Genomic DNA, 12,225 nt, shown 5'->3' on the forward strand with positions numbered 1-12,225 from the left:
AAAATCAAATGCGGATAAAAATAATTTAACCAAAAACTAGTGACGTTTTCAACAAGGACCACACGTGTTTTGAAATGGAAGTTGTTGTTGGAACGTACGAAGAAGTTTTGCTTGGTTATAGACTTGTCAAATTAGGAGAGGTACACATTTTTGAGATTATATAACCCTTTTTAAATGAAATCAAGACCTACAACCCTCTCGATTAACCACAAGCACTTGTTACAGAAAACAATAACTTATAAAAAAAATATGTACAGGCTACCCCCTACTCACTTTCAGTCCACTGCTACAGACATAGACATTTTTACTATTTAAATATCTTTAATCAACACAAATAGCCCATCTCATATTTTTTTTTAGAAATGACACACTTCAAAACAGTCATCAATAAGGAGGGGGATAGAACCTTTATCAGGACTCTGGGATTTGGTGTTTTTAAGCTCAGGATTTCGGAATTGACCCTTTTGACATCTGGGAATTCTTTTTTCGAATTTTGGGATGTCGGGATTTAAATTTAATTAAATTCAGGACCTCAGGATTTTCGTGTTTTAAAGCACGGGATTTCAGGATCTGGACCCCTCCTACCCCCTTCAATATGTATATCTTATTGCCTATCTGATTTTTAACATCTTTTCAGCTTTTGGCTTCAATTATTGAACGGAAACATTCATGTGGCTATTCACTAATTACCACGGGAGTTTCTGTGTTTATTTAAATTGGTAGGTACATGGTAGATAAGACCCTCGATATCAAATCATGTGAAAAGACCAGCTTCAGTTAACAGAACAGGGGAAGGTGGCATCGCAGATACATCACAAAGGAGTTATCATGTACTTGACAAACTGAGTAGGAACCTTATATTTTCCAAAAGAAATCAGTGGGATACATATATCAGGGACCGTGCTGTGCATCCCCAATGTCGCAATTTGTGTTTTTTTTTTAATTTCTGGCGACAAAATACGGCTGCTGGCGATATTTCTGGCACCAACATGTTCCTATGTGAAATTTTTCATTTCTTCACAATATCGATCTTTATTTTAATTGGTAAAAGTTAATTAAATAAATTGTACAAATTTTTACCTGGCAACTAGTTTATGACTTTGTTTACGACCCCAAGCTAATCAACAGTTACAACAGGTGTCATAATCTGTTGTTACAGGTAATCCATTTATTGGATGGGTCATTAATGATCATCAACATTAATTTATTCAAATAGAATTGGTCAGTCGGCATCTTGTCTATTTCATTTGAAGAAATGTTCATACGACAACAAAATTTGTAATGTTTACCGTTGTTGTACGAAGAAAGCGTAACTGACAGGAAGTTGCAAGAACAAAGGTTCCTGGTTCGATTCCCGTTCCGTGATGAAAATTTCAGGGACTGAATTATCGGCTCTCCCTTTACACCATTTGCTAGTATGGTCTTAAGGAAAGGATGATAGTCTGTCGAAAGGGGACAATAAATCACTGACCCGTGTTAAGAGAGAGCCATATCTCTTACACGTTAAAGACACCCTTGTAGATTTCAAAAAAGAGTAGGCTAATGCCGCTATAAGGCAGCACTCGCACCCGCAAAGTGGAAAGGGATAAATATAAGTTACAGAACTTGTTTCCCAATCCACTATAAATAAATATGTTTAAACTAAGACAGGAAGTCGAAAACCATAATTAACTTGTTAAAAAACGTCACTGTCTTGTTTTCCGTAAAAAAATAGCAAATTCAGACGAAATTTGTCTTTGACTGCCCTCAGTTAGGATACGAAAATAACAAAACTGGCCTCCATTTTGGTGAGCACTTACTTCTTCTACGTACTGTGTATAATTCTCCAAAGGATGAGCACTCCCGAAAAAAGAAAGATAACTCAATTTTACTTTTTCATTTCATTGAGATACCTACTTTAGACATGTCTACATAATTCTGGCTTTAGAATTTAAATGTTAATGTCTTATGAGTTATGAAAAGATTTAAAGAGGGTCTTAGTAGCAGTATGGGTACAATGTACAATGTTCCAGCTAGGCCGTTTTCAGAGGGCGCGGCGCCCGCCCTTTTCCGAGTGGCGCCCTGTGCCCTTTTTACAGTTTCCAGGGCGCCCTGCCTTTTTTGAAGATCGATTACATATTAATTTGCGTATTGATATGATACGCGAATTACTAAATTTTACCTGGGGAAAAGATTATGACTTTGTTTACCATCCCAAGCTAATCAATGGTTACAACTGGTGTCATAATCTGTTGTTATAGGTAATCCGTTTATCGGATGGGTCATTAATGATCATCAACATTAATTCGTTCAAATAGAATCGGTCAGTCGGCAATTATCTTTGAAGAAATGTGCATACAACAACTTAGGCACAATTTGCGATGTTTACCGTAGTTTCATGGAAGAAACGTAATGACAGAAAGTTGGAAAACCGTTATAAACTAGTTGAAGACATTGTTTTATTTGTTTTCTGTAAAATAAACAGAAAATTCAGACGTATTTGTAATTGACTGCCTTAATTTTTGATACGAAAATAACAAAATCGGCGGCCATATTGTGATCATATTTACATCATATTTACGTACTGTTTATAATCCTCCAAAGAAGGAGCACACCCGAATAAAGAAAGATAACTCAATCTGATTTTTTTCCTAGCATTGAGTAACCCATTTACATATTCTAAAATGTGTCTCCATACTTCTTGCATAAGAATATATATGTTTAGGTATTTATTTTGAGTTATGGGAAAAGTTAAAGAGAGTCTTAGTAGCAGTGTTGGTAGGGTGCCTTGGTCATCTTTTTCTGTATTCTTTATTTTTGATACTATTTTTCACTGTTGCTTTATATCCTAAAATTGTGAATTTACTGAGCACAGCTGTTTTGTGCTGTATTGCCATCAAGCACAGCAGGGGTAGAAAGGTGAAACTGGTAAAATGTGGTAGACCATAGAAACAGTATGAAACAGATCTCCTTTCAAAACATACTGCATATAAAGTTCAACTGTGCCAAGCAATGATAAAAAAACTTGTGTGACAAGCTGCTTGACAAGTTTTTCAGCCTTAAAAGTAGAAAGATAGAGTTCTATATGGGCTAAAGATGTTGTTCTTGTATAACCTGTGATTCAACGAATAAACACAAATGTTTGATTAACATCTTTTATTAAAATATGCCCTTTTCATATTATCATATCGCACGTTAAATGCCCTTTTTCAGGATTGGCACCCTGCCCTTTTGAAAACCTAGCTGGAACACTGATGTAGGATGCCTTTTGTCATCTTTTTCTGTATTCTCTATTTTTAATACAAATTTTCACTATTCTATAAATTTAAACCCCTTTTATTTTATTTTCTTCATTCAATAACCCATTTTTTTCTATTTTTTATTTTAATTTAAAGACATTTTCTTTATTCTGTAGCTCATACATGAACAGACATACATGTGTAAGCTAAATTATTTTCTTCTACATATGAAATAATGAAAAAGAAAATAAAGTACACATCATTGTTTAGTTGTATGTATATAAACCCAATAACTTACTTAGTATTAGTGTTAAACGATGTACAGTGCAGACTGTTTGCATAAGAAATTAAAATTGAACATAGTTTTTGTAGAAGAAGTAAAGACTCTAGCTGGTACTAAAGTTTATTCCAAGGTTTCAAAACTGGTGACAAAATATAGGAGCTGGCTATTTTTTTTGGCTCTAGAACAGCCCCTGAAATCTGCACATTTTTGATTGGCGTTCCTGTCAATTTAATACTTCCATGATCTACCATACTATCCCTATAGCTATACAATGAGTCTTTGACTATGTATATTAAGATATATATTATAGGGGAACTAGATCTTGTGCTATGTGTAGAAAACAAGTCCTGATTATCCAATATGAGAATAAAAGTCAAATATGTGATTTTTTTGACAGCTCAGTTTTCTTTTATAGTGTACAACTTTAAAATATTTTTACAGAATTATTTTAATTTTCAGAAATGGCAGTTTGAATTAAGTTTTACTGATAATTCCCATACAGGATGTATAAAAACTATTGCTGTATCAACCAAAGGTATTCTGGCATCAGGAGGCACAGATGAGAACATCAAGTTATTTAACTTAAAGAAAAGATCAGATTTGGGTTCTCTTGTTCATCATTCAGGTATGTATGGTTTCAATTTCCTCTCCTGGTTTTTATATTTAATTAGTTATTGTTATTTTTGAAACAGACACAAATTTAATTAAATAAGTCTCTCTTAATAATATCCTGCATCAAAGACAGCTGCCATATTTCTCATTCCATTCAGCTTCAGTATAAACACAATCCCATCTTCAACAAGTCAAAAGTATGAATAGAAAATTCTAATATGATGTGCTTCTTTCGCTTTGTGAACAAACCCATGCTCTAAATCCAATTAAATTTGTTTGCACATGTATGTGTATATTGACTGCTTCAGAATAGTGAATTTGATCAAATTATCATGCACTTAATATATTTCCTTAACTTTAAAACACTTTCAAACTCTTAAATGGTGCACATGATGTTACTAATTCATTTATCATGACTGTAATGTGTTGCATTCCGAAATTGACATATTTGACCTAGATACGACAATTGTTCATGCTGGCTGTTCAAACTCCTCCCTCTAAAAATCACAGTGCCAGTCGTTTGCTTCTTTACAAACAAAAAAGGGAGGTTCATGGAAGAGCCTACACAAACGCTTTTACACTTGTACTTATCAGACATAGAAATTAACTTTATTGTCCTATTCAGAATCAAAATAATTGATGCAAGCTATAGTTTATTGTAGTTTTAACATGGGTAGGCATTATATTTGTGTTATTTTAGCCCTCACTATCGCTGGGGCAAAAATAATCACGAATATAATGCCTAACCATGTTAAAACTACAATAAAGTTTAGCTTGTATCAATTATTTCTTAGATATGTGAATCAAATTTTTACAAGTATCAATGTATCCAATAAAAAGTTATGAATATCTTATTCCAACTATGGTGCTTTAACAATGTGAACATCAGAATAGTGCATCTGATGTAGAAAAGGACACTTTTTGTGCTCTTCAATTCAGCAAAATGTTGCAACCCACAAAATGGCATCAAACACAGAATTGAAATGTTTATTAAATGTATTTACAACTATCATATGAGATACTTGTATACAAAAAAAGAAACACTAACACTATTTTTAACAAACCATAGTTTGCATTTAATTCAAATTTAATTTTTAAGTTTCTTTGTCATTTTTTTTTTTTTAAGTTGATTTCTCAAGTTCATGGTCATAAAGTTTTATTACAGGACAAAATAAAGGTCTCAGATTTAAAGTCTTACTTGAAATTAAAAAAAAAAAAACAATTTTTTACAGATTTTTTTTGTGAGTTGTCATAGAGTGTAAGGTTTTGGGAAATTGCAAAAAAATGTTCGGTTTTGTCTACTTGTATTTTACAATATTGAACGTGGAAATGACTTCCTCATATATGTGAAATAACTTAACATCTGGTATTAATTTATGTACTGCTATCTCATTCTAGGATCAGTTCTTGGAGTAGAATTCTATAAAGGTAACCATATGTTTACTGTAAGTGAAGATGGTTCTGTGGCAATCTGGAAACATTATACCTGGGAATGTCTCAAAACACTCCGAGGACACAAGTAAGTCCAGAATTTCTCAAAAAACAAAAACAAAAGGCACAGAAAAATAAGATAAGGTTAAAGGTTGAAAAAAGACTCCAACCTATCATGTCTCACATGGATATTTTACAGAAAGCAGTTTTCAAGTTCAAAGGTGATCGGTCACAATTCTTCACAAACAAAAATCACTGGTTCATCATATTTGGTACACAGTTTCATGTAGGTAAGCTGTAAACCATTAACAAAATTTATAGACATAGTCCCATTTCTAATGGATCTTATGCTTGCTGAGGGCATCTATGATTTTGATTACAGGTGTGTATACATAATAGTCTTGTCAAATGAAGTATTGCCAGCATTAAAGTTGGTGTAATGTTTTCATCTACTAGTACAGTATTTTACTGTCGCACAAATGGGAGAATTTTCCTATAGCTTCATTAAATTTAACACTTGCAGGGATCTCCATGGCCTGTTTAACGATGGCGCCCCGCCATCGTTCAAATGTCTTGCGCCATCGTCAAATGACTTGCGCCATCGTTAAATTATCTTGCGCCATCGTTAAATTGTCTTCCTCCATCGTTCAAAACTGCATTGTTTTTTGCAGCCCGACGCCATTTTTTATTATCAATTATAATCAAATGCATGTAATTGCATAACCCTTAGGCTTTTTATGTTATAATCCAATACAGTTCTCACGCCTGAGGGATATCTGGATTAAGATCGCTAATCACTTGTACCTGAGCTTGTACATGTAGATTAACAAACCAGACAGGAGAATACTATCTGAGGATAGACGATTCATTTGTCGAATTAATCTACTAAGTTTCAGCAAATGATTATGATAATTTAGATTAAATAAATAAATTAATAATCCAGTTACAAAGAAAACAGTTTAACAAGTCGAACATGTGCTTTATTTTGACTTACGCAATCAGCATTCCCCTTTTTTAAGAAGTACAAAATAAGTCGCAAAACAGTAAATATTATTTCATTGCAAATAACTCGAGTACTGCAGAAACGAATTACTTTAAATGTTTAAAAGTAAAAACTTAAATATTTCCTGTAAAGAAATATCGTATCGTAATTCCGAATTCATTTCGTATATTACAATCAAATTGATACATCCGCGTTTCCGGTTTCTATTCAGACTCGAAAGATGCATGTTGCTCAGTAAAGTCATTAAAAACCTTTTCATTAGTTAATGTTTGCTTTACAAATCTCTTTAACCTTTTACATAACCCGTACGAATCGTTTTGTTGTTGCTGCAAATCAGTCATACCGGTAATGGGTTCTGAATTTGAGAGTGTCCATGAAAAATAAGCTCCGCATCATATGATTTTTAACCCCCATAACAATTACCAAAAATACAAGAAATCTACATGGGGACCTTCATGACAGCTTTTGGTCATTCTCGACTAAGGGGGGACCATGAAGACTTGGCATTTGAATGGTTAAAAACGGCAATAAATGAAAATATTGATACTTCTTATTCTATAATTAAAATTCAAATAAATATAATTTAAATAAACAATGATTTAGCATGTTCACCATTCCTTGTATGGAGGGATAAAATACTTCCGATCGCGCTACACTGTACAGCGTAGACACGGTTTGTAATGGTGAAAGTTCCTCCATCGTTCAATTTTCATCCATGGAGATCCCTGACTTGTTGAAAGTTACGGTAAAATTTCAGGAATTTGGGATTCATTCTTTATTTGTTCATTCATTAAGTATGCTAACTGTTTTCTGTTTTTGTCAGTGAACTCTGAAATACTTTATATTAAATAACCTTTGAATTTCCATTATTTCAGATCAGGAGTTAATAGCATATCTGTACATCCTAGTGGTAAATTAGCCCTAACAGTATCCAAAGACAAGACATTGAAGACATGGAACCTTATTACTGGCAAATGTGCTTACACAACTAATCTCAAATCAGGTAATTTATATACACATGTAAGGAAAACATGTAGTGTTATCACTGGTTAGTTACTATTTCCAATTTAATCCAATATACTCAGAAAATTAGAGTTTAGAAATGTATTTACAAGTTAGATATGTTCAGATGGTATTCATTGTACAGTACAGATAGTAGAGCTACTTTACTATAGATAACCCTCATTTTGAAAGAGTAATTTTCCTGGCCCCATTTGTTTCCAGTCTACAATACAAATAAACGTAATACAATCAACTATCGTTATCTCGAAGTTTGTCCAACCTGAGAATAATTTCGAGATACTTGTAGTTCAATTCTTACTAAAACCAGAAGTTTGAAAGTCCAAGGGACACAACTCTTGCTTAGCTTGGTAATGCTAAAATAAATTTGGATCTATATTCTGATCTCAGATCGATGTATTTGTATGTTTTAGTCCTTTTATTATTATAATATTTGTTTTCACTTATTCTATTTTTCCCTGTAGCTTTTATCTAAGAGTGTAATTTCCAATCAATCTTGGTGTTATTAAGTCATTTAATATTCTGGAAAACAAGAGGTCATGCAGTGATATTGTTTACCTCAAATAACAGCCGAAATTCGGCCTTTTCCCCTAGAGAAAATTCCCAATTGCTAAAAAAAATGTCTTAAAATTCCTCCCAAAAAGGTCTTCATTTTCCCCAAACAGTGATGGCATTGGTAGTAATGTTTGTAAATATCGTATTCATGTTATTATTTTCTGATCAGAATCATCATGGTGTTTGTAACACAGGTGGTTTTCAATGCAGTAAGTACCATCATTACTTCTGTTTCTTTCTCCTCTCCCAAAAGTACCTTCTAGGTTGAAAATGTCTGACAACCAAAATATACATGAATTTGAAAAAACAGTGCAAAAAAACAGTAAAGGTCAGCAAAAAATCGGAGATGTGTTTAGAATAATATTTCCCAATTTCAATAAAAATATGCATTTTTCCGAATAAAAAACGGTACAGGTAGTTTTGAAAAAAGACAACAATATCACTGTAATGTGTCGACATAGGTGTATTAGTTCTAGATAAATAATGAATTTTAAGTGCTTTTGTTAACCTTGGGACTGCATATTTAGTTTGATTCAAAAGTAATTTTGACTCATTCAAGTTCGACACTTCAGGAGTCGAAATACATATATTATATGGAATAAAGTTCGGGACATTGAGAAAACTTTTCAACTCATCTGAAATTTTGTGTCAGCAAAAGTTAACTGTACTAGTTAAACATTGGCAGCCCCATGTGATATTTTAAATTGTATAGTTATGTAGGACCCATTAAAAAGGTTGTTTGATTGCTTATCATCCAGCGACAAATATTTGATGCATGTCCAGATGGAAGCCAATTGAACAGAATGTTTATCACTGGTATATATGCGAATGTGATCTTATTTGAACACTAAAATTAGAAATAAATTTTTGTAGGATCTTTAAAGTCAATACATGAAAGAATAAAATTGACAATATTTAGATTGATATTCCTGAATTTTATGTAAGAATTTGTATTAAAGTGTTAATCATGCTCAAATAGTATTGAATGTTATGTTTTAAAATTCTTGTTTTTACTTTTGATTATTGACAGTTGCTGATTTGGTATTGTGGTCTACAGATGGAACATATTATGCAGTTGTATTTCAAACAAAGATAGATATTTATAAAGTAGAGGTGTGTATGTAAAAATGGATTCAGAATTGTTTATAAGATACTTAGGTTGATAGATTTCTGAACAAACCTCCCTCAATAAGCAGATAACTAACAAGAATAATTAATGCTCCCACACGCAGTTGCTTCAAGTATTATGGATAAAGGGTTACTATGATGTAAGAAAGATAATAGAACTGGATTATAATTTACAGTGCTTTAATTTATGATATGGATTCACAATGGGAAAGTTACAATAAGGCCACCGGTGTGTCCTTCTGACTTTGAAAATGACCTTTTTTGGTATTTTATCCCAGTTATATATATATATATATATAAAAAAAGAAGATGTGGTATGATTGTCAATGATACAACTCTCCACAAGAGACCAAAATAACACAGAAATGAACAACTATAGGTCAATGTACAGCTTTCAACAATGAGCAAAGCCCATACTTCATAGTCAGCTATAAAAGGCCCAGAAATGACAATGTAAAACAATTTCAGAAATGACAATGTAAAACAATTTATGCTTATACTATTGTTCTTTTGATTCACTACAAACAGCAAATCATTTAAATAAACTAACATCACATTGAGGCAAAACAAATAAGACTAAGAAAAAAATATATTATTACATCAGATTTTTATTATAACAGTTTTATTATTTAGACAGCAATGATACATTGTACAATGAAAACAGAAAGGAGACCCAATGATGTGGCATTCTTATCGGTAAGTACAGTACAAGAACTGTGATGGAAAATCTTACCTTTCATAGTTGTTAAAAGTTTGCATTTGATTCAAAACATTTTTCAAGAAAGAGCTATAGAAAAATTGCTTTTTTATTTTGTCCTGTACAAAAACATCATAAAGGGATTGGGCTGCATGAGGTGGACAAACTTCCATCAAACACTCTTGAGACCCTAAACAAGTAAAATTGAGAATGGAAATGGGGAACATGTCAAAGAGACAACAACCCCACCAAAGAGCAGAAAACAAGTACCTAAGGCCACCAAAGAGCAGAAAACAAGTACCTAAGGCCACCAAAGAGCAGAAAACAAGTACCTAAGGCCACAAAAGAGCAGAAAACAAGTACCTAAGGCCACCAAAGGGTCTTATGTGGATATATAAGCAATATATGTTTATCATATTTTAAAGGATAAAAAATATTTTAGTACCAATGAAGAAAATATACATATTTTATATACTTTCAGGACACCATTTTGGTATATGGATGTGAAGGTGGAACAGTTAATTTCCATGATATAAATAATAACCAACAACTCCATCAAATAGACACAGAGACTAACAGGTGAGCTATACTGAATCCATTTTGTTAGTGTCATCATTAGAAGCTTCAGTTTTGTCAAAAGTATACTTTTTTTGCCTAAACATACTCTCTTAAAATTCCAAAATATGTCATTACAACCGATTCCATCAAGTGTGTAGGTAAAGGATATATCTTTGGTTAGCTTACTTGCTAGCTAAACCATGAAGTCATTATAAGATAATGTATACTTCCCTCCTTTCAAAGTTGCATAGTCCAACAGACAGATAGATTGGTTATCTGTCAGACTAGTCTTCTCTTAAAGGAGGGTAGTTTACATAACCTAATAATTACTTCCCGGTTCAGCTAGCAAGCAAGCTAACCATAGATATTATACATTTATTTCCCTTGATTGAGGGAAAAATTCATATTTCCTGAAGTCAAGGGAAATGAATGTTTTATTCCACTATCAACATTTAAGTTATCTTCCTGAAAAGGAATATGAAAACAATGAAAATAGTACAACAATAAATGATAACTGCAACTTTTTATTTCAGCAATAACAACAAAACAAAATAAAAAGTTATAACAAATACATGTGTATGATTGCCATTTAATAAGTATGTGAATATTTCCGTTTAGTGGAATAATACCTTTTTTACCTACACACTCAATGCAATTGTCTGTAAGTGTGAATTATTTTTATGTGTTTTCAGAATAAGAGGAATAACGTTGTTTACAGATGATGAATTATGTCAGTGTTTAATAACAGCATCCAGTGATGGTTATCTCAAACTGTATCAAGTACAACAGAATGAAGTAAGTTTGCTTTATTATAAGTGCTGACAGTTAGTATGTTTTGGTTTTTTTTTAATTTATTGAACAGTTGTATTACCTATTTTCGAATTGATTTACTTTGTAATAAAGAGTAGTTAAAGTGTTGTTCATTATGACTTACTAAGTTGATCTTAGTTCACAAAATTGTTATGGTAAGAAATAACATTTATAGGCTAAACAATATGTTTGGTAATTTAGGAACCGTTATAAGTTTAAAAAGTGTGATTATAAGATAAGCTGGTTCAAATTTGTGTTGTAGGACCCATGCCCACTAACCAAGATGGATACTTAAATATTATAAAAAAAATTAGATTAATTTGAAAGGAAGCGTTAATTGTAAGTCAATGGAAATTGGTATACAGTTTTATAAGCATATGCATTTTTCATTTCCATGGAGATTAATTGGCCCTGTACCATCAGTCATGGTTCATTGACTTTACATGTTTTTTATAGTTTACCATTTTAAATTCAACGTTTGCTTTATACTATCAAAATAACAAAAAAGTGAGACATATCTCTGTGACAACAATTTATATATTTATTTGTACAATGTTTTTCAGGATTCCATTAGCACAACACTTCTTACAGAACATGATTCTAAATTTAGATTGACTTGTATATCTGTGTACTTACCAACAGCATCTACAGACAAAACGGGCAATAAAGCAATTACAGAGGAGGTGATGGAAGATGTTGATTCCAAGGACGATAACTCGGATCAAGAAACATTAAAAACAGAAACCCCTAAAAAAACTAAGAAAAATGACAAAAGGAAGAAATTACAGAAAAAAAAGTCAGAAATGGAATTTGTAACTGTTGATAAATCGAAAGAAGCTAAAATTAAAGCAAAGAAAAGAAAAAGGATGATGAAAAAACAAAATACTAAAAAATTAAAGATATGAAGCAT

At 32.2% G+C, this 12,225-nt stretch overlaps 1 protein-coding gene across 1 annotated transcript; it reads left to right on the plus strand.

The window, feature by feature from the left end:
• The first annotated feature begins 1 nt into the window (after position 1).
• LOC139499877 (p21-activated protein kinase-interacting protein 1-like) lies at positions 2 to 12,225 on the plus strand. The gene is made up of 9 exons (XM_071288455.1): positions 2 to 140; positions 3,961 to 4,126; positions 5,512 to 5,632; positions 7,423 to 7,550; positions 9,153 to 9,235; positions 9,884 to 9,946; positions 10,429 to 10,526; positions 11,198 to 11,300; positions 11,879 to 12,225. Exons 1-9 carry the CDS (start codon positions 75 to 77, stop codon positions 12,218 to 12,220), a joined length of 1,170 nt encoding a protein of 389 aa, XP_071144556.1. The 5' UTR covers positions 2 to 74; the 3' UTR covers positions 12,221 to 12,225.

The sequence above is a fragment of the Mytilus edulis genome, chromosome 1, assembly GCF_963676685.1.
Source record: "Mytilus edulis chromosome 1, xbMytEdul2.2, whole genome shotgun sequence".
Taxonomy (NCBI): Eukaryota; Metazoa; Mollusca; class Bivalvia; order Mytilida; family Mytilidae; genus Mytilus; species Mytilus edulis.